The 23,539-nt window shown below is 37.6% G+C and overlaps 2 protein-coding genes across 12 annotated transcripts in view; both read left to right on the top strand.

Moving 5' to 3' along the window:
• The window catches only part of SETDB2 (SET domain bifurcated histone lysine methyltransferase 2), a 71,529-nt gene extending 60,590 nt beyond the window's left edge, over positions 1 to 10,939 (top strand). For 10 of the 11 annotated variants that reach the window (XM_036011365.1, XM_036011369.1, XM_036011366.1 and 7 more), the window contains 3 exons: positions 3,495 to 3,865; positions 7,370 to 7,458; positions 8,076 to 8,937. In XM_036011365.1, coding sequence (XP_035867258.1) covers positions 3,495 to 3,865; positions 7,370 to 7,458; positions 8,076 to 8,193 — 578 coding nt within the window. In that variant the 3' untranslated portion in view covers positions 8,194 to 8,937. Of the gene's footprint in view, positions 1 to 3,494; positions 3,866 to 7,369; positions 7,459 to 8,075 lie in introns of all 11 variants that reach the window. The other variant, XM_028526801.2, reaches the window with a different exon arrangement.
• A 940-nt stretch (positions 10,940 to 11,879) lies between these two features.
• The window catches only part of PHF11 (PHD finger protein 11), a 44,896-nt gene continuing 33,236 nt past the window's right edge, over positions 11,880 to 23,539 (top strand). Inside the window, 2 exon segments of the mRNA XM_036011384.1 lie at positions 11,880 to 12,247; positions 19,754 to 19,875. Coding sequence (XP_035867277.1) covers positions 12,166 to 12,247; positions 19,754 to 19,875 — 204 coding nt within the window. The 5' untranslated portion in view covers positions 11,880 to 12,165.

The raw sequence follows: 23,539 nt of genomic DNA, 5'->3' as shown, positions 1-23,539 counted from the left end.
TGAGAGGTGATCCTTTTTGAAGAACTGATCGGCCATTTGTTCTTCTCCCTTTGATATTCCTTATATCTGCACTCCAAATTCCCTACCTGGTCTTAGAGGATGGAGATTGGAGGAGGCTCCTTGTGTTGATGGGAGAGACCTGGTTCTTCTTGCTGACACATATAAAGAATTACAGATCACCAAATCTATTAGCATGTAATTAGTTTATTAATGACCCATTCCCGTGGAAGAGAATGGGACTGGGTAGAGTAGGGGGTGAAAGGCAAAGTTTCAGGGCCAAGCAGGGTGGCCAAAGGCCCAGTGGCCCAGAAGCCAAGAGCTCCAAGAGTTCCCAGAGCCCCCATGAGAGATAGAGCAAGTCTTTTGTTCTGAGGACTTATATAGCTGGTGAGATAGGAGAAAAAAAGTTACATATTGATTAACGGGTAAATGTGGTGCTAGCTTTCCTGGGGGAATGTGACTACCCAAACTTAGGTATATGTGGGGGTCTGTTATCCTGAGTCCTTATTTTGTGCCAGACTTCATTTGTTCATCTTGTTGTAAAACAAATATGTGACAGGAGGCAGTTACAGTCATCCCTCACTGTATCGCAATTCACTTACTGCGGCTTCACTGTATCGCAAGTTTTAAAATACCCAAGATACAGTGAAGCCACAATAAGTGAACCTTGATATAGTGAGGGATGACTGTGTACTTCACTGGTGAGTACCCATATAGAATTGTATATGTTGTTAAAGTTACATAGGTTTAAGAGTATAGAAAGTGTTTAAGAGTATATGAAGTGTTTATAAGAGTGTGGGAAAGGTTAATAAGAGAGTGGGAAAGGTTAATAGGAGTGTGGGAAGGGTTTATAAATCCTTTATATATATAATAAAGTAAATATAACGCTGCTACTTCGTGGATTTTTCACCTATCGTGGGGGTCTGTGGAACATAACTCCTGAGATAGGTGAGGGATCACTGTAATTAAAATTGAGGCACTTTCCTAAGTTATTTATGGGCTCTTTCTGTAAGCACCAGAGATTCCCTTGTAAAACAGTAACCAGAGGCAGACAGTTAACCAAAGTTGTTTTATGGGCTCCTCCTTTGGGCACCATGGAACCTTTCCTGTATTCGAGGCCTTGGGATGAAAGCACAGTTTCAAGGCTTTCTTTCCCAGATAAGTAGAAATTCTACATAGAATTTCAAAGACTTCCCTTCTTTTTTTGCTAGCATAGTGTTTCTTGTGATTTTGGAACACCTGGTATAGTATCAGACCAGGCTCAGGACTGCTGAGTTAGCATGTGAGACCTGTCTCCTTCCTCCTCCCTGCGTCGGTTTACTATTTATTCTACCTAATTGGTAAAAGGCATTTCCTGGCAACCAGGGTGCTGGATGTTGGCTAGTTACAGTATTGTAGTCTCAGAGTTCTTCCTATGCTATCTCCTGCCTCACTTGACTGAAAAGGTCTATCAAGAAAAAGCATTTATGTATTACAATTAGTTCACCATTGTAGGGGAGAAAAGAATCTCTTCCTCTACCCAACTTAGATTGTCTGGCTGAGGCCCTGTAAATTAGGCTGACAAAACAAACAGAAGTTTATTACTATGTATTACCATTACCATATGTGTTATGCATGTAACACTTAGGAGTACAGTAGTCCCCCTTATCCACTGTTTCACATTCCAGTTTACAAGTTTAAATTGTGTGCCCTCCTGAGTAGCATTATGAAATCTTACACTGTCCCACTCCATATCACCCAGGACATGAATCATCCCTTTATCCATAGTCTCCATGCTGTATATGATACTTGCCCATTAGTCACTTAGTAGCCATCTCAGTGATCAGATTAATTGTTGTATTGCAGTGAATATGTTCAAGTAACCCATATAGTAGCCTAACATTACATCACAATGCCCACCTCATTTACCTTCTCTCATCACATAGGTATTATATCATTATATCATCTCACATCATCACAAGAGTATATTATGGTATTTTGAGAGAGAACACATTTGTGTAACTTTTATTGTAGTAAATTGTTAGAATTATTTTATTTTATTATTCTTGCTAATCTCTTACTGTGCCCAACTTATAAATTAAACTTTATCATAGGTATGTATGTATAGGAAAAAACATAGTATTTATGGGGTTCGGTATAATCCTCAGTTTCAGGCATCTACTAGGGGGTCTTGGAATGCATCTCCCACAGATAAGGGGGGACTGCTGTACTGAGATGAGTAATTCAGATGGGTGGTTTAGAATTTCAGCTTATATAGAATCTTAGCCAAAGAACAATAAATTTTTAGAGGCGTGACAAGACAAAAGACAAGGACCTTTAGTCTTTAGAGGGAGCAAATTGTAAAAAGGGAAATATATGGGAAGTAATGGAAGATACAGGCTAATTAGTAAAGTTTGTTGTGTAGATTTCTCTAGTTCAGTCTCCAGGATGATAAATGTCTAGAGTTCTCTGGCGATTAACTTTTGTTCTTCCTGGGAGGGGAAGGGACACTTTTGTAAATTTATATCCTGCTTTTAGGCAGATTGGGGAGGCAGAAAGTTTTTCTGGCATATGCTACTTAAATAATTATGTAAAAGAGGCATATTTGGGGCTGACATATTCTGATTTCCTTCCCCATTTTAATGCATGTAAACTGTAATGAGTACTATTTATTGTTTTTGGTTCTTTTGCCATGCTCATTGACTACTGCAATGTATATAGCAGGCACTAAAAAAATTAGTTATGTCTCTTAGTGCACACAAGTCATCTATGATTAAAGTATGAGTACATGTAAGAACAGCAGCTTGCAATAGTAATGCTTAAATCCAGAACAGTGATTTTAGAGAAGTATAATTTCTTTATACTACTGAGGTGGCACCAAGCTTTATAAAAATAAATGATTTTGCTCATTTCATTTGATATGCACTTCACACATTTGGATATTCTAAAAAATTATTTCTAATATTGATTAAGCAGTTCATCTTCTTCTAAGATATTATTGTTCGTAAAAGTGTGATTATTGAATTGTCATCTAGAAAAAACAGCAAGACTAATGTGTGCAAAGCCTATAGCAATACAGTTATTGTAGAGGGTGACTTCAACAGGGTTTTTTTAGGCCTTTCATTGGTGTTTAAAGGTCTAGAGTACTCCCTACACACCACTATTACAGCTATTTAGAATATACTTAAATGCAGATTCCAAAGTTGAAGAGAGGTAAGTCAATTTGTAAAGAGTAGAAATTAAATATGTAACAGGAAGCAATGTATAGATACATTAAAAGGCATTGTTATGTAGTAATAACATTTCTGGGTTTGTTACCCCACTTGTCTTTATTATTGTGGATTGGGTGAGTCCCTTAAACCCTCAGAGGCTCAAAGTGTTCATATATAAAATTGGAGCACTGTCTACCTTAACACATTGTAAGGGTTAGAGGTCATTGAAGCAACTAGCATTTAATTAGTATTGTTAATCTCAGCAATATTGCTCAGCCAAGTATTCCTGACAATTCCTTCCAGATCGTTTATTAGTGAACGCAAGCTCAAATCAAGTTGAAGATTCTGAAGACAAACTCCTGATTGAATCAGATGTGATAGATATAACTAAATGTAAAGAAGAAACTTCACTGAGGGGCAGATACAGCAAAGCAACCACAATGGATAATCAGAATATTATGAAGGAGTTTGAGGCTCAAATACTAAAGCCCCAAGAGAAAAGATTTCCAGCATGTCAAAACCAGCAGGTCGTTTGTGGTAAAGAATTGTCAAGTGAAACGAAGAATACTTCTTCTGATCAGATGAATACTTCATCTGATTCTCTAAAGTTCAATAAAGGAGATGTGTTTTTACTGGATGCCACAAAAGAAGGAAATGTGGGCCGCTTTCTTAATGTGAGTATATGGGCTTTTTTCCTGTGCTTCCTAACAAAATTAAAAGGAAAATATGAATAACAAATTCTAATGCCAGACTACGAGGATTAAGATGTCAGTTTTTTCCACTTGTATGACCTTGGGCAAGATATTTAACCTCATACCTTATTTCTGACCTCTATAATATTGAGATGATAATAATTGACTCATAGGATTAAGTAAATTATTTATATTGTATATAGTGCTTAAACAGTAGCTAGTACATAGTAAACATTTGCTTAAGAAAATGATATAAATGGTATGTAAGAAAATTATTTGCATTTATTGAAAGATTTTCAGGATTTGTTATTTCCAAAAAAAGTCACAGTGGGGCTCATAGAATAAATTTCTCTTTTGAGTCTTATATAATACAATAGATCTTATTCAGAGATGCCTCTAATAGTTCAGAAAAATCATTTGGAGGTATTTATGTTTTATTTACTTACTTTCAGTAAGTTTTGAGTGATTTAGTGGCTTAGTATAGAAAACCAGTACATTTATCAGAATATTGCATTTAACTATTCTATTCCCAAACCATATTTGTTCTCTGTTTGTGTGTATGTTTGGGAAATATTTAGTAAGATTTATTTTCATTTATATAGAGAAATACTTATATGAGTCCTCTGATTATTAAGGTTAATTGACATTTAAGACTCCTGTTATCTTCATGATAAGAGGTATAATTTGTATTATTGATCATATCTCCTGTGTAAGGTGCATTTGGCATACCTTGTGGCCTTCCCATTAGACTTTTACCCTATCTTGCTTCCAACCATCAGACATGATTATCAAAGAATGTATGTTCTCAGGAATCCTATAGGGGAAAAAAATCCCTTTCAACCTCTGGTCCCATTGTTTGTATCGTCTCTCCTGTCTTTGGCAAACTGGACCATGCTGAAGCCCTGAACTGTCTGTTTGAGAGCTGAGCCAGGCCCTCCTGTAAGCCTCCCTGATCTCTTGAGCTCCACTTTGTCTTTGCTTATCATATCCGAGAGTGAAGAGGAGTCATGGAATGAGGAAAAGGACTTTGAGCTCTTCCACACAACCTTTGGAAAGGTCCACTCTATCACACTGACCCCTGGATAAAGCCTTAATTACTCTCTTTGATCTGTATCTGAGCTCTTCTTCTTCCCTGTGGGGTGGAATTAGTGGAATGGGCAGCTTTGACTTTTCCATTAAAATAAAGATGAAGGAAGGGAAGCCTGAATGATACATGATTATCAAAAGCATTCCCTTTGACACCTTGAAAGTAAGCTCAGTGTCTCTTAAAATGTAACTTTTGAATGGTTTAAAATTTATGTGCAGTGATAATTTTATATGTAATTCAGCTGTCATGAAAAGAAAAAAATAGTCTTAAATTAGAAAATCTTTAAAAACAAAGAGGTTTTTCTTGCTAGGTGAATCTGCTAATTTGACTTATTTCTTTTTCTTCTAATCAGAAGACTACTTGGTTAGCAGAGAATAGAATCCTGTCTTCCCTTCCTCTGTTCCCCAACTGCCATTCTGTATTGTACTTTGATTACTTCTACACTGTTGCCAGTCATGTCAGGAGATCCATTAAAGAAGGATTCTGAGCAAAAGACTGTTACCGCTTTATTTCCCATTAGTTACATTGAGTGGTGGCTACACCAGCACAATTGGTTTGGTTTCACCTCTCCCAATCAGCACATCAGCCAGGTCCCTGTCTTTGTAGGAGGAAAAAAACAGGTTCTTTCCCTCCCGCTCTCCCTCCCTCCCTTCCTTCTTTCCTCTCTCTCCATCTTTTTCATTTAATTTTTCTACCTAGATAATACATTTACATGATTTAAAAATTGAAATAAAATAATAAGCCATGTAAAATATAAACATACATTGAACATAATTCTGTTTCAAGGTAGCTCTAAGCCTACCAAGTAAGCACCATGAATAAAGGTCATAGGCTCCAATTAAAAAATGTTATGAACAGGAAATTATTATCATTGAAATTAAATGCTGGCCCACATACTCAAGGAATATTGTGATTTCATTTTTTCATGAATCTGGCAATAGATGAATATGTGGAGATGGCAGCTGGTGGGCAATAGAACAATATTAGAATGGTGGTAATAGGAAATAGTATTATCATGTGTAGAGGCCTTGAAACAAGTAAATAATGGTTAATGTTCAGCAGAAAAATAAGTTACTTATGCACATCCCCTTTTCCAAAGGGCCTGTTTTGGTTATGATGTAAAACTCAGTTTCTTATAGTCTTCATATTAAACTCCTTTGTTATAAAAAGACACATACCTTGAGAAGTACTACTGTATTTTTCAGACTATAAGACGCACCTTTCCTCCACCAAATTTGGGAGGAATAATGGCTGTTAATGCTGCTGTTGAGTTCTGTTTACATTTACATTGGTGAAATATTGTTATTTATGTTAAATATTTTACCACATTTTTTGCTTCAAATTTTTTTTCTATTTTCCTCTAAAAGCTAGGTGCATCTTATGATCTGAAAAATATGGTATACCCCCATTCACCCTGCCCCCACTCACTTATAGTAAAATAATTTTTACTTTCTTGTGTATTCTTAATAGTGTTTCTTTATTCAAATACAGGTAAATATAAATATGTGTTCTTACATAAAAGACAGCATATTGTAGTCACTGTCCCATACCGTGTTTTTTAAATTAACAATATACCTTGGAGATCTTTCCATATCTGGACACAGAGAGAGCTACTAATTTTTTTTTGTTTTTATTTACAGATGCATAGAATGCTGTTGTGTTGATAATACCACAGTTTATTTAACCAATTCTCTTTAGATACTTTTAGTTTGTTTCCATGCTTTTACTGTTAAAAACAATGCTCAGTGCTCAAAACAATGCTCAATCTTACACATAGATACATGTGCAGATGTATCTGTAGAATACATTATCAGATATGAGATTGCTGAATCAACAGATAAATGCATTTATATTAATCTTTTTTTTAAGATTTTATTTATTTATTTTTAGAGAGGGAAGGGAGGGAGGGGGAGAGAGAGAGAGAGGGAGAGAGAGAGAGAGGGAGAGGGAGGGAGAGAGAGAGAGAGAGAGAGAGAGAGAGAGAGAGAGAGAGAGAGATTGAGATTGAGATTCAATGTGCGGTTGCTGGGGGTTCTAGCCTGCAACCCAGGAATGTCCCCTGGCTGGGAATCAAACCTGGGACACTTTGATTCCCAGCCTGCACTCAATCTACTAAGCTATGCCAGTCAGGGCCATTTATATTAATCTTGATAGATTATCTTTTATAGAGGTTTATACCATTTTGCATTTCTACCAGCAAAATGTAAGAGTGTCAGAACAGGCTTTTCTGAATGAATTACTATTAACAGGACTGTAGTAAGCTATGATATTTTACATATTAGTCAACAAAAAAAAGAGAAAAAAAAAGTCATCTATGTTGGAAACAATGGTATTCTAATTCTTCAAGGAATAAGACATCAAACTTTATGCTATTTCTAATCTCTCTTTTTTTTTAACAGCATAGTTGTTACCCAAATCTTTTGGTACAGAATGTTTTTGTAGAAACACACGACAGGAATTTTCCATTGGTGGCATTCTTCACCAACAGGTTTGAAATTTTTTGTGGTTTAATTTTGAAATTGTGACTTTAAAAATGGCAATAGAAGACAAAAAGAAACTAGACAGGGGGGACAGGATGGGAGCAACAGAAAGGAAAAATATGAAAAGATATGTGCTATAGCCCCTAATATCTGGTATCCCAGAATATTCAGTTACCCAAACTGTTTCTATTCAACCAGATTTTAAAGAGCTGAAATTTCAATTTTTATTTTCTCTTAGAATTAATACCTGAAAGAGCTAAGAATGGCAGTTCTCACTCAATTCAGTTCAGGGGATAAATGATGCAGACTGCTACAAATTCATGAAGTCAGAACTATCCCCATTTACCACACTGCAGGCCTCATCACGTCACTGGTTTCCATATTCGCAAAATACACTTCCTTCCTCGAGGATATTGACAGATTTCTTCTAACTCAGGATCTTAGTAGATTGAAAATAAAAGTCAAATGATTATTTTTTTAACGAAAGAGCACTCTTACTTGGTGGTTGTCAGAGAGAATAAACCGTATTTTTAAGGATAGTTAATGATGTTAATATGAAAATTGATATAATCAATTTGGTTCATTCAGGGTAATTTATCATTATTTTTTAATTTCTACTTTCTAGGTATGTGAAAGCAAGAACAGAACTAACGTGGGATTATGGTTATGAAGCTGGGACTGTGCCTGATAAAGAAATCCTCTGCCAATGTGGGGTTAATAAATGTAGAAAAAAAATATTATAAACCTGTAGCTGATGCCAGTTCATGAAATTAGCTTATAAAGCTGAAATTAGAGCCATGCAAAAGAATACCCAGTTATCAGTGGAATTTAGTTGGTGACCATCAAGAGAATTCCTCTCAATGTGTCCTTGTCAGGGGGTTCATTTGTGTGACTTAGAAATGCTAGGAACAAAATAAGAACATTTTCATATGCATATGGTATCTATTTTTACCACTATTTGACTTTACATATGTAGGATGGAAGTGTATATTTTAAATGAAATACTACTATACAATTTGTAACTTGCTTGTAAATTATATATGAAGAGAAACCAATGTCACATAGAATTCAGTTCTTGTTTTTATTGTCTTTGAGTTCATGGACCCAAATGGCCACATTTCACGGCTTTACCTACAAAATTTACTTATGTTTAATTCCTGGCAAATAATTTACCATTATGAGGCATAAGGTGGGCACAGAGTGAGGAATATAGCTCCATGAAGTATAATCCTGTGAAACTGAGTGAGAAAGGGTGAGAAGCTCTTCTGTAGGGATAATTTTGGCAAACTCTTTGAGGTGAAGCTACTTTCCCACAGATTCTCTTTACTCCTTCAATATAAACACAGACAGGAAAAGAGGGAACAGAAGAAACCTGGAGGAGTTGGAAGATTTTTGTTGTGAAATAGAGCCACAAGAAAAGGAAACCTGGAAACTAGCCAGACTTGTTTATTTAGGCCAAAAGGGATTATGTTGAGCAAACATTTCATTAAAAAAAAAAACTGAGCTGAAAAGTTTGATATATCTACTTGGATTCTGCTGGGTATGATGTGCAAATTGTTTTTCTAGAGAAAAAGGGAAGTAGTTACTTTTGTATGGATTACTTAGCCCTGATCATTTATCTGTTGGAAAGGGGGATGGGAACCTCTAAGAGTCAAAACTAATTTTATTCTTAACACTTATATTTGGCTGCCAGGAACTTCTCCCCTTGGAACTAGAATGGGAATACTAGCTCAAAATGGAGTAATTAAAAGTAGTTCTCATTTTTGAGAGATTATATGTTTATTTTTTTTCCTGAATCTGATTCTGGTTTTAGTCTGGTTTTCTTAAGCTCATTCGAAGTTTAGACCCATTTCAACTTTTTAAAGATTTTGTATATTTATTTTTAGAGAAAGGGGAAGGGAGGGAGAAAAAGAGACAGGGAGAAACATTGATGTGAGGGAGAGACATCAGTCAGTTGCCTCTCATATGGGGACCAAACTTGCAACCCAGGCATGTGCCTCCACTGAGAATCAAATCAGCGACCTTTTGCTTTGTGAGACAACACCTAACCAATTGAGCCACACTAGGGAGGGCAGACCCAATTTAATTTTTTAAAAATATTGAACTAGGTGACAATTTAACTTGAAAATGTTTTAGAGAGTGGGAAACCAAATAACTAGAAAAAGGAGCAAGAAATTATAACCCAACAGTGTATAGTCAGATAAGGAAAGTTGAGAAGTCCATTTACTTACAGTAAAGATGCAGAGATTTTAGGTGGCGCACCAAAATAAAGTGAGGACACTTGATCAATATGGGAAATCTTCTTGTGCAGATATCCTCATGTCTTGATCTGCTTCAGTCTGTATTGGTTCACAGCTATCATCTTCCATTAGTGTCCTAGAGATTCCCTTTGTCTCTCTTGTGTCAGATGTTTCCAGTTAAATCCCCTTGTTTCCCTTTTCCTTGGTGTACTTCCACATATTGGTGAAGCATATCCTTCAATATGTTTTGAAAAGAAAAAATGAGAGGTAAATATTTTGAGACCTTGCATGTTTGAAAATGTACCCTTACACTTGGTTCCTGTTTTGGCAGAGTATAGAATTCTTGAGTAGTCTCCATTCCCAATTTTGAAGGCATCTGTTAAGCTTTCAGAGTTGCTGCCAGGACATATGAAAACTTCCTTACTTTGACATCCAGGGTGACTATTGGAAGTCAGATGCCATTTTGATCTTTTTGTATACAAAACTACTTTTTATCACTATTGAAGTTAGTTCCATTACTTTGTCCCAATATTCTGTTCCTAGTAAGGGTCCATTTTCATCCCTTTTACTGGGTAATTGGTGGGATCTTTCAATCTTTCAAACTTTGTCCTTCAGTTTAGGGAAATTTTTTTGAACTATTTCTTTAATGATTGCTCATCTGCTCTCATTCTAGCATTCCTGTTATCCAGATGGTAAATGTCCAGGATTGGTTCTCTGATTTCCTTTTCTTTCAGTTTCCAGCTCTGTCTTCTAGCTGTACTTTCTAAATTACCTTAACTTAATCATCTAATTTGACTGTGTTTTAATCTCAGATTTTTAATTTCCATAAACACATACACACACATATATTTTCTCCCTGCATATACTGTGATCTCTGAGTTTCATTTTTTTTGTTTTCCCTGTATGTTTCATCTGGTCTTTGATTTTTGTGTTGTAGGCTTTCCTCAGTGATCGTGGTAGTCTACTCCTGCTTAAGAATAGAACACTAGAATCCTGAAATTACAAACAGAGTGGTGGAAGGTGTTTTTCAATTGCTTCACCATGACCTACATGAACTATTTGTTTTCCAACTCAGTCTCTTTAGGACTTAATGTGATACAGGCATAATTCTAAAATATTACAGTTTGGTAATATCACAGTAATGAAATGAGTATCAGTAAATTAAGTGGTAATCTTTTTGCTGATGAAGCATCTTTTAATTTGGAAAAAACACCACCTGTGAAGTGAAATAAAGCTAAGCACAATAAAATGAGGTATGCCTGTAACTCTTCTACTCACCTGCTTAAAATGCAAAAATACTTGGCTGTAAGAGTCCATTTTTTAAAAATTTTTAAAAAGATTTTATTTATTTATTTTTAGAGAGGGAAGGGAGGGAGAGAGAGAGAGAGAAACATCAATGTGCAGTTGCTGGGGGCCATGGCCTGCAACCCAGGCATGTGTCCTGACTGGGAATCGAACCTGCAACACTTTGGTTTGCAGCCTGCACTCAATCCACTAAGCTACACCAGCCAGGGCTAAGAGTCCATTCTTTTCTCCTGTTTTGCAGCCCTGCACTTTTGCTTCTGTAATCCATTTATGTATTTATGTAATCCATTTATGTATTTGTTAAGACTATCCAAGTCATCTTTTTAAATATTCTTTTACTTTTATGCTGTCCCCAACTTCCTTTCCTTTTGAAAATTCGCTCAAACTGCAAGACCTCTAGAAGCTTCCTTCTCAGCCGAGGATATTTTATTACTGACTTTAGAAAGAGGAAAGAGGGAGGGAGGAGGAGAGAGAACCTACTATTGATTGCTTCACGTGGATGCCCAAGATTGAATGGCAACCCAAGGATAGAACCTGCAAACTTTGGCGTATAGAGGATGCCCCAAGCAACTGAGCCACCTGGCAGGGTGAGAACTTTTAGTTCCTCAGGCAACCACCATTATGTGTTACTTTTCCAGAACAACTTAACTTTTCAAGTGTAATTATATGCATTTATGTTTTTTTTCTGTATATATACCTATGTACTGAAAACCTTATATGGTGCTGTGTACCCCATGGGTGCCAAATAAAGGCTTGCGAATGGCAACTGGAATTACGGTTGGTTAATTCTGCATCCGTTTATGACATACGCAGGCCAAACTCGATATAATACAATTTTTTTAAAGAAACGGCACCTCTCAGAAAAGCAGTCATTTCTCCAAGAACACGGGGGCTTTGGCTACCTTGCAAAGGGGGATGGGGAAGCAGGATGGTGAGCTCCTAGCAGGTTAAAAAAGTAATTAAATTCAGACTCGGAACTGGAGAAGATGCGAGCTCCTGTTTGGCAGAGAACGCCATCTGCAAAATCGACACGGCGTTTCTTCTCGCAGGGGACTTTCCGCTGAGCAGGGGAAATCAGTCTCGCGGGTTGTAAGAAAACCAAAAGGCTGCTGCCAAACTTCCGGAAGCGCGAGCGCAGCGCACAGCCGTTGGACCGCCGGGAGCACAGCCATGGACCCAGTGCCCCCGGCCTTCCCTGAGTTGGCCTCCAAAGCCAGCTCGTCCGAGTCGCCAGACTCACTCTGCCCCACAGGTGAGTACAGTGCAGCTGGGGCGGGGCTGAGGGCTGGTGGGGTCCGGGAAAGACAGGTTTGGCCTAGGACCTTCTCACACTGGTCGTGGCCCTTGGAGCCCTGGGCCCCAATTCCGGAGCCGCCAAGCCACGTGGATGGACTTTGCTCAGCAGCTGTGTGCCCCTTCTCCCCGGGGAGTTCGCTCCACGGAGTTGACTTCCAGTGGCCCTGGGGCAATTCCACAGTGGCCAGTGTAACTTCTATTTACTTCTCCCCCTGCTGATGGGACAGCCCATTGTTACTGTCCGTTTCTATTAAGGAGTTTGGCATCAAAAAACTGATGTAAACTCCAGTGGGTTTTGTCTCCATGCGCAGCCCCTCCCACCTGAGAAGTGCCTGGAAGAAATGGTCCGCTAGATCTCCGGAAGCAGTTTAGAAAGTTTCCCTAGAGAATGTGACTTTCTGGAACCATATCCTCTTCTGCATTTAGTAGTCAGGTCCTTAACAGCTCTCTCCATGAGTGAGGCAACAGCCTTCTGAGTGGGCTCCTTCCCTTCACTTTAAAACAGGCATACAGTTCCTACCATGAGCTAAGTTCTGGACTAAGTGCTGGGGATACAGAGATGAGTTATGCGGACGCTGCCCTACAGAATCTAGGGCACATGACCTGGTTGCATATGACGAAGTGGCATATGACCTGGTAAGAACCACAGAGGCACACCCTTGCTGGTGTGGTTCAGTGAACTGAGTGCTGGCCTGTGAATCAAAAGGTCACCAGTTTGATTTTCAGTCTAGGGTACATTCCTGGGTTGTGGGCCAGGTCCCCAGTTGGGGGCTCATGAGAGGCAACAACACATTGATCTTTCACTACCTTTATCCCTTCCCCACTCTAAAAATAAATAAATAAAATCTTAAAAAACAAACCACATAGGCACAAGTGAGGGACTTGTAACTCGGCCTGTGTTCACAGAAAGTTTTTTTGGAGGTAAGGATATGAAACTTAGTTTTAAAGGGCAAGTCAGTGTAGAAGGGTTTAAAGGGTTTTCCAGACAGGTGATGACAAGAATAAAGGCATCAGCCACAAAACATCATATGTGGCAACCAGAAGTCAAACAGGTGAATATTTCATTCAGCTAGTATATGTATGCAGCGCAAGATGAGGAGTTACTGGAGGTGATGTTCCATTCTGACCTTTTTCCCAAACTCATAACCAACTTTATCAACTACTGGAACTGTTTCCCTGCAATACCCACATACTCTAAATTTGTTCAGCCAGCCTTCCCCATTCCATTCACCCAGCTACTCAGGCCATAAACCTCTCTTTCCTTCTGTCTTCAGAATATATCTCAAATCACACTGCTTCTCATCATCTTCATTACTACCCCAAGCCACCATTACTTCCTGTCTGAACGTGGGTTTCCTGGTTTCTACTCTAGCATCTCATACAGACAGGCCTGTACAGTAGCCAAAATTATCTTTAAAAATCAGGAAGTGAATGCAGTTTTCCTACTCAAAGCCTTCCAATAGTCACTCATTACTTTTAAAATAATCTCTTACTGTGTACCCCATATACAGTGTACTCTGTGTCCTGATCTGATCCAACCTCTGTCATCATGATGACTCTGCCACACCTCATTGCCTTGTGGGTCCCCTAAGCTCCCAAACTTGTCCTTGCCTCAGGGTCTTTGCATCCTATTCTTCACTTCTCTACCATATTCAAGTCTCCGCTCAAATATATCATCCACAGCCCTGTCTGCCCATCCTATTTTTTTAAAAGAGCACCACACCACTAGCCCTTATTACTTTATTTCCTTCCTGTGCACCTTAGTTCTTCCCAAAATACTTGAAAAAAACCCCTGAAGTTTGAGTGTTAATTGTCTCTACTACCAAATTTAAGGCCCATGGAAGTTGAAACTCTCATCCTATTCTTCACTTTATTTCTAGTGCCCCGAACAGTAAGTGCATAGGAAGTTCTCATTAAGTCTTTGTGGAAGGGATAAATGGGCTTGTACATACCACTAATGAGCTTGGCTTCTGTTTTATAGATGATTGAGAGGGTCTTTATCAGGAGAGAAACATGGGCAGATGTACATTTTAGATAGATCTCTCAGGCAACAACATGAAGAATGGATTAGAGTCATGACAGAGAATGCTGAAGTTGGGAGATGAGATTATTAGAATGGACCAGGTGAAAGATAATGAGAGCAGCCCAATCCACCTTCCACACTGCAGTCAGAACTCTCTTTCTCTTAAACACAAATGTGGGCACACTCATACACATACATATATGCATATACACACACATGTGCCTGTACACAGGCCAAGGTACTTTGTGTGTTAATTAGGACTTGTTGGCTGCAAATAATACAGAAACAATTTGATATAATTTAAGCAAAAGGGATGCTTGTTGCTAGGAAGCAGGGAGACCAGACTCAAACCCTAGGAGTATGGATGCTGTATCATTTTGTAGAACTGGCTTGTGGAACAGGCTAGGAACTAGGACCTGAGAAGCCATCATAAACGTTGACAGCACTCTCTTATGTCTGCATCTCTTAGCATATCTGCTTTGTTTGTTTTCTTTGGTCCAGTTTTTCTGATAATGGAATAGAAGATGGCTACCTTCACAGCCTCCCAGTTTTTACATCTCCTTCAAGAAACCAGCCCAATCTGAACTAAAATCTATTCTGAATTCTGTATATGTGGGAGATGAGCAGGTAGGTTCTCTGGGACTGTCAGCTGTGCCTAGGGAACTGGAGTAGCATAGTACAAACATGCCTGCCAGCGTCATCCCTGTGTGTGACTGTGAGCTAGATGGGCACTCTAAAGAAATTCACTGAACATCCTACTCCCTGGGTGTCCACTCCTTGCCCCCAACAACACATTTTTTTCCTGTTTATACATTCTAAAGCTGTCCCCAGTAATGCATTCTGACTATCCCAAATACATATTTAGTCATACTTCTTCTACAGTTATATCAAGTCATGTCATCAAGAAACAATGTGATAGAGCCATTTATTTTCCAAGGTCATTACCAAGTTTCTAGGTATTGTCTACTCCTCTTCTGTTTTGGTCTTCATCCAATTGAAGTATGTTGTCAGTGGGTTCTGTAATAAAAGCTGACTTATCCTACACATCTGATATATAATGAAAGAACTAAGATAGTAAACTGTTATAAAAACTATTGATCATAGCAGAAAAAAAGGAAGAAATTTCCAGGTCAGCACCATGAATTGGTTGCCAGTCCACAACACAGACCATACTCTAAGAGGATTATAAATGGAAATACAATTTTAGTGAATTCATCAGTTTCACTCATTTCTTTAGTGGTAGAATGGATGGTTACCCCAGATTCTGTCTTCTGGATGGATTGCTCTTGTCTGGTGGGCTTTAGACCATCTCTGGGAAGAGGAGCATTGGGAAGACACCCCTGACATCCCTGCAAAGGCCATGGTTTTAGCAATCCCTTTTAGAATGGAGCTGGGCCTGAGAGACCAAGATTCGATGTGCTAATTTGAGTAGTCATAGTTCATGTTTTGCTGGCTTATAACTTTTCTGTGACTTCATTCTGTAGAACCTTTCTTGGCTACCAGTTTCATTTTTGAGAATTCTTGTCAGGTCAGTCTCTGTGAGTCCTCAAGCCTGCTACACCCAGTAGAAGGACCCTGGGAAGCTGATCTTCCTTGTTCTTAGTATCAGCTACTGATGGAAACCAATGGACTCTTCCTCAAAATGTTCCAGCCCTCACGATACATGTCTGAGTCTATATACAGTTCCTGAGTTCAGATGCTGAGGGACGTCAGATTACAGAAATGTATTTGGTCCATGAGTTCCAGGTAATATGTAATAAGCATTTAGATAGTGAGGGATACCAGTTTATGTAAAGCCTCAATTGTGACTTCCCCAACTGCACAGAGTTATGTGAATTCTCCCATCCAGAAGAATATACAAGTTAGAAGAGCCAAGATCTAGGAAATTCAGATGAAGGGATGTTTTACCAGGAAAAAGCCATTAGGGGGAGCCTGTGTGTCCTACCTTGGGTTTCTGTCCATCAGCATTGCGAACAGGTCACAGCACAATGTTGTCACCACCATTGTATTCCCAGGTACCGAGACCCAAGGAACCTGTGAACTTGGGAGTATAGCTCAGACAGGCACAGAGCCCCCAAAGCAAGCACAGGGGGCCATGCTTGTTATCAGAGGCTGACAGCTCAGCCTCATGCCACACACCTATCTGAAGGTTCGGCTTTGCACAGGAAAGGGTAACTAATTGTGGAAAAATGTCTGGCCCTTGTACAACAAGGGGTGTTGCATATTCTGTCAAGCATGATCATATTGTTTTATTAGGGGATTTTAGCTCTAGTAATTTAAATGTCTGACACTTTTTTTAGCCCATGCTTTATAGATTTTAATGAGTGTTTTTTAAAATAATACAGTATTCTATCAAAGTAGACTTTGGGCCTGAGGTGAATAAAATATTGGGATTTTTTCATATTTTCATCCTAGGATGAGGGCATTGTGTTATCAAATTTAAAATATATTCTAAAGTTTTGAAAATTTTAAAGCGTGGTATTGTTGGAGAAAATGACAGGTCAATGGAACAAAACAGAAGTACAGGAACAAGTCCAAATGTATATAATAATTAAATATATGAAAAGGAGATTTTAAGTCAGTGGTTAACCATTATGAAAATAAGTTAGCGCTCTCTATCATTCTTTACAATAAAATTAATTTCATATTAATATTTTAATGTAAAATAAAATTCTAGAGTATAATAGAGGTGTTTTCTAAGTTATGTCCTCCTCACTCAGGAGTTTAAACTATAAAATAAAAGTTTATATAATTTTTATAATTACACATTATAATGTTATTAAATTAAAACATTTAAACATTCTGTGTATCAAACATTATGAACAAAGTTAAAAGACCACACATGTGACTAACAAAAAGTTAATATCCTGAGTACATGATAAATCAATAAGAAAATAATGAATAACCCAACACACACAAAAAAATAGGCTAAGGACATCAGTGCCAGAGAAGAAATCAGTGCCACCCTATGGTATATTGAATTCATAATTGTAAATTATGATCCACTTCTCTCTGTACTTTGTATTCTTTCTTTTTTTCCCAAAGATTTTATTTATTTACCTTTAAAGGGGAAGGGAAGGAGAGAGGGAGAGAAACATCAATGTATGGTTGCCTTTCATGCACCCCATGCTGGGTAATGGCCTGCAACCCAAGCATGTGCCCTGACTGGGAATTGAACCTCAACTCTTTGGTTCATAGGCCCACGCTCAGTCCACTGAACTACACCAGCCAGGGTTGTGTTCTTTCTTTTGATGTGGTCATCTAATCTTCTGTCCTAGCTGTGCCTTTGTATGGTTTTAAATCAGGTAAGCAGATATCCCCTCATTTCTTTTTCAAAGTTTTCTTCAATGTCCATGCCCATTTATTCTTACAAATAATCTTTTTTTCCAAGTTCTTTAAAGTAAGCTTCTTGGGAGTTAAGTTGAAATGACATTAAACCTAAAACTTATTTGGGGTAGAATTGACAGCATTATAATGTTCAGCCTTCCTATCCAGGAGCACAATTTTTCCATATATTGAAACTGAGCTTAAAACAACTCATTCATCATGTTATTCCCCTACTCAAATCTTTCCTGGCAGCCTTTCACCACCCGTTTTTCAAATTCTTTTCCAGCTTACTTAGCACAGGCTCTTATTTTCAGACCAGTTAGTTTTATGTCTTCCAGTCAGAACTCTCTCTTGGCTTTTTCCCACGTCACTGCTCCTGTCTGCAAAATCCCTTCCATCCTCAAGGCTGTCTCTAGGTTGTACCTGCTGAAGGCACATGTCCATCCCACAAAGAGCACTCCTTCCCCTATATCCATAGTATTTCCAACTCAGAAGTTATATTATTTTGCAGTATTTATTCTGTTAATTTCCTAATTGGTTTTTGGTCTCCTGTTTATTCTGTAAGCTTCTTGCAGACAACAGTTCTGTTTCATATTTCTTTATATCCTTGGCTGTACTATTTGGTACAGAACCCACTCAGCACATATGGCTATTGAGTACTTAAAATGTGACTTATCAAATTGAGATGTGTAAACACAAAATATACTGGGTTTCAAGACAAAGTACAAAAGAATGAATTAATTTTTATATTGATTAAATGTTGAAAGGATAATATATTGGATATAGTTGGTTGAATTAAATTAATTTCACCTATTTCTTTTTGCTTTTTTAAATGAGGCTCTTTGAAAATTTTCAGCTACCCCCAAGACTCACGTTTCTGACTTGAACTATGTTTTGGGAAACAGAAATGAATAAAGAAGAAACTCATTGTTCTGGGAAATAAATGCTAAGCTCCAAAGTGGAGACTTCTGACTTTGTGAAATGCAAGATCTAATATAAGGGAGACCAAAATATCTAACACTTCTGAATTACAAAAAAGGACTTTTAGGAACCACTTAAGTGATTAACCTCATCTAAATTTAAAATTTTCACCATTAAATGGGTAAAATCTTTGTTTCAAAACTAAAATTAAATTGTTTTCTAGTTAAGAAAACCACATGAATAAGAGGATGAACATTGGAAAGGGCAGAAAAATGTTAAATGGATACTTACAGCCAAGTTCATAGCTAACTCATAGGTTACAGAAGGTTACCGCTCAGTGACAGGCCAGGTAGGATATTGCAGACAGCTGGCTTTTGCTTTCCTCTCTGCCTACTCCCTTTTTTTCATAGTTTTCCTATTAATTTTTTTCTTTCTTTTATTCCTCTCTTTTTTTAAAAAAAATTTTTATTTATTTATTTTTAGAGAGGGAAGGGAGGGAAAAAGAGAGAGAGAGAAACATCAATGTGCGGTTGCTGGGGGTTCTGGCCTGCAACCCAGGAATGTACCCTGGCTGGGAATCGAACCTGGGACACTTTGGTTCCCAGCCCGTGCTCAATCCACTGAGCTACGCCAGCCAGGGCTTTATTCCTCTCTTTTTAAAAAAATAAAATAAATTTTCATCTTTATGTATCTTCTCTCCTAACTTTTATAATGCTAGATTAAAACATATCTAAATTAAAGTATATTGCTCATTTACTTTTTTAATTCACCCAAAATTTATTTTTGAACATCATATGACATTGTAAGAAATTATTTTTATAGGTAGCCAACTATTTCTTGAGTACACCATTGTTTTCTTGTTGATTTGTAATGACGATAGTAATTATTGAGAGCTTTTTATGGACAAAGCAATGTTTTGAAAGCTTTGTCTTTAAATTCCTGTGTGTGATTCTTTAATAAAGGCTTTCTTCATGTTTTGACATTTAAAATGAATTCTTTAATGTTTTCTTTAATTAAGCTATTAAAAAATAACCATATAACTTAATTTTCACTTGGGTCTCAATTTCTTTTTTTCTGAGAGTTGAAAAATCATAAAAACAAGTGGCTTCCTTCTACATTTAACACTAGTGGAGGTGTTAATGAGACCAAGAAACCCATTGTTTCCATTCTCATCAGGGGTGTTTTCTATAGGTGTATTCCAGGTTGCAGAAAAGATGGAAAAAAGGACATGTGCACTTTGCCCCAAAGACCTCGAGTGTAGTGTCCTGTACTTCGCACGATCAGAGAACATAGCTGCTCATGAAAATTGTTTGGTAAGTTACTTGAAAACACATGAGCCCTGACTGGTGTGCTCAGTGGATTGAGTGCTGGCCTGTGAACCAAAGGGTTGCCGGTTCAATTCCCAGTCAAGGCACGTACCTGGTTTGATGGCCAGTTCCCAGTAGGGGACACATGAGAGGGCGACCCACACACTGATATTTCTGTCTCTCTCTTCTCCCTCCCTTCCACTCTCTCTAAAAATAAATAAATAAAATATTTTTTTTAAAAAAGAAAAGAAACACATGAGTTTTGTAGGGAAGGACATGTCAAAATAAAAAAAAATGGTACTGTGAATACAAAGATTGATGAGTTGGCCGTGGTTTGGGCTTTTAAGTAGGGATTTGGGCGGCATATTTTTCTCTTTTAAAATTATTTTAGATCTTATTAACTTAAGATTACTCCTGATTTTATTTACAACTGATAGAAGATACAAGAATTATAAAGAAGCTTTTTAAAAGAAATTTTAATGAAATATTTCAGGTGTAACAGATACCCATAAACAATTTAGCCAAATTTCTAACATCAGGATATTATATAATATTGTTTCAGCTTCACATTTTCTAAAGAAATAAACATAGATACTTAAGGACCCTCTACTTCTCTCTCTTCCTGTCTCTCTATTTCTCTTGAGAGATAATTGCTGTCACAAATTGTTTTTTCTTATCTTTTATTTTTAATTTTATGCTCCAACCACATATATTTAAATATTTATGAACAGGATCTAATACTGTTTTACATGTTTTTGGACTTTGTAGAATTTCTCCCAAATTCTATGGATCATTGAGATTTATCTATGTTAATAAATACAACTCTGCCTTTAACTTTAAATATTATAGTATTCCATTTCATAACTATTTAAATATTCTCCTGGGAACGAGCAGTTAGGTTTTTCCAGGTGTTTTTTTTTGTTCACTTGTTTGTTTGTTTTTGTATGATGAATCAGTTGTCACAAACATCCTTGTATAGGTCTTCTAATTCACGGGAGAATTTCTTTGATCTAGGGCACATAGCGGAAGCAGAGCTGCTAGGTGCAGCAAGGGAGCCTTGTGCACCTCACTGCATGTTCCAAATAGCTCTGCACATTTGGACTTGTACCATTGTTTCAGAATTGCTTTTATTCCTTGCCAACACTTGATATTATGAAATTTTAATTTTTTTCTCTTTGACTAGTGTGAAGGTATCAACCGATGGTCATTGGTGCCAATTGAATGCCAACAGGAATCCCCAGTTTGGGGTGTGGTGAAGAAGTAAACTTTATTCAGTGTAAACATCTCAATTGTGTTACAGTGCAATTATGAAATAGCAGAGCTATGCAACAGCACAGCTGTGAGGCAGCCTTGGGGCAAAGCCCCTCTTCTGTTAGACAGCTCTGCTCTGCCTGCTTTGCTCCAACAAGACATCTTCAGGGTCTTCAGTCTTGGATGAAAAAGGAAATGTGGTCTCCAAGCCAGAGGGGAGCTGATTTATATAGAGAAAAGTCTCTATCCCTAGCCCCTGATTGGTCCATCCTCTTGCAGCTGAGGACTCCAAATCCTCACAGTTTAATTGGTCCAAAAGCACTGTCCTGACCTGGTTGGTGTGGCTTAGTTGCTTGGAGCACCCTCCCCTAAACTGATTGATCCCAGTCAAGGCACATGCCTAGGTTGCAGGTTTGGTTCCCTGTCAGGGCACATGCAAGAGGCAACTGATGGATGTTTCTCTCTTCCACTGATGTTTCTCTCCCTTTCTCCCTCCTTTCCCCCCTTCCTAAAATCAATAAGCATGTCCTTGGGCAAGGATTAAAAAAAAAGCACTGTCCTGACTGGTCAGTATGGAGCTGCTCAGATTGGTCAATGAAGATGCTAGTGGATATAATTGTACAGCACTGCTTGGAGGGGGAAAGCCCCAGTCCTATTGGTCGAAATAGGATTCCAGGAATTCCTTTATTAGGACTAGCTCACATGGCAAAAACACAGTGTAGATGGGCAGTTCAGTGCAGGAGGCAGGAACCTTAATGCAGGCTTCTTCCTGAAGTAAGGTTTACATGAGGAGAACCTGCTTAGAAATACCTGCTCGGCCCTGGCTGGTGTAGCTCAGTGGATTGAGCGCGGGCTGGGAACCAAAGTGTCCCAGGTTCGATTCCCAGCCAGGGTACATTCCTGGGTTGCAGGCCATAACCCCCAGCAACCGCACATTGATGTCTGTCTGTCTGTCTGTATCTCCCCCCGCCTCCCTTCCCTCTCTAAAAATAAATAAATAATATTTAAAAAAAAAAAAGAAATACCTGCTCGGCTCTGGGTTTTTTTTTGTTTTTTGTTTTTTGTTTTTTTAACTTTGAGCCTGGTGAGGATCCATTTTTAGTAGATATCTTCTTTCTGAGTCTACAATGGCCTCTCGTTGTTTTTACCTGCTGTTCTTAGATTAGTTAGTGGCTTTTGCTTGTTTGCTATGCTAAGGCCATGGTTCTATGTTCACTTCTGTGATGTGTTCATAGACTACATTTTATCTTCAAGATGTTGGTTTTGCTAATGTGTACTTATTTACATAAAGTTAATTGTAATGCTTCATTATATATGTTGCTTTTAATTTTATTTATGGTGTTTTCTATCATACAGAAGTTTATAGTGTAATTAAAATTCCCATTATTTTTCTTTGTAATTTGTTGAGATTATTTTTCCCCCTAAGAGATTCTTTACTAAGATTCTATTTTTTTCACAAGTTTCACAATTTGGCTTTCTCATATAGCTTCTTATTTAATTGGATCCTAGTATAGATATACTTTTATTTAATGATTAACCACTTTTCAGTACTGTTTATTGAATAATCTATCCTTTCCTCACGAGTTTGTAATAATAATAATGATAACTGTTATTATTGCATGTTCATTAGGTGTAAGGTAATATTCTGGAAGCTTAACCTGTATTAAATTATTACCCCTCGTAACAGCCCTAAAAAATAGGTATTGTTATGCCCAAAGATAAAACTACTGAGTCACAGAGAAGTTAAGTCACTTGCCCAAGGTCACAGAATTCTCACCCAGACTTTCTAGGCCTAAAACCCTCATGTTTATCCAGTGTGCTGACAATATAGTATATGTGTACAGATGTGTTTCTGGCACTCTATTCTGTCCCATTGGTCAGATCCCTTTGTCTATTGCTGAGCTGGCACAACACTGTCTTAATTACTATGATTTTAGATAAACCTTAGCTATTTTATATTTTTTTTGTTCTTTGAATTTTGGAATCAGCTTTACCATGTTTCATAAAAATTCCCATTTGAATTTTAACTGGAACCTCGCTGAAATTATAGATCAATTTGGGGAAAAATAGGCACCCTCATGATATATGAGTCCTTCTATCTATTATAAGGGTCTGTCTCTCCAATTATTCAGGCCTTCTTTTATGAATTTTAGAAAATTTAATAATTTTTTCTATTGATGTCTGCAACTTTGGGTTAGGCTTTTTCCTTGGTTTGTTTTGTTGCTTTTCCCCTAATACCTGTTTAAAATGAGCTATTACTGTTATATACAAAAACTATTGATTTTTATTTATTATCTTTATACAATAGTCTTGTAAACTCATATTAATTTTAAAAGTCTTTAAATTCACCTGGATATTTTATTTGGACAAGCCTTATCTGTAAATAGAGAAGATATTTTTCCTTTTGATTTTTGGGCCT

The sequence above is a fragment of the Phyllostomus discolor genome, chromosome 11 (assembly GCF_004126475.2).
Source record: "Phyllostomus discolor isolate MPI-MPIP mPhyDis1 chromosome 11, mPhyDis1.pri.v3, whole genome shotgun sequence".
Classification (NCBI taxonomy): Eukaryota; Metazoa; Chordata; class Mammalia; order Chiroptera; family Phyllostomidae; genus Phyllostomus; species Phyllostomus discolor.
The sequence above is the reverse complement of the archived record's forward strand: the minus strand, read 5'-3'. Positions and strand labels throughout refer to the sequence as shown.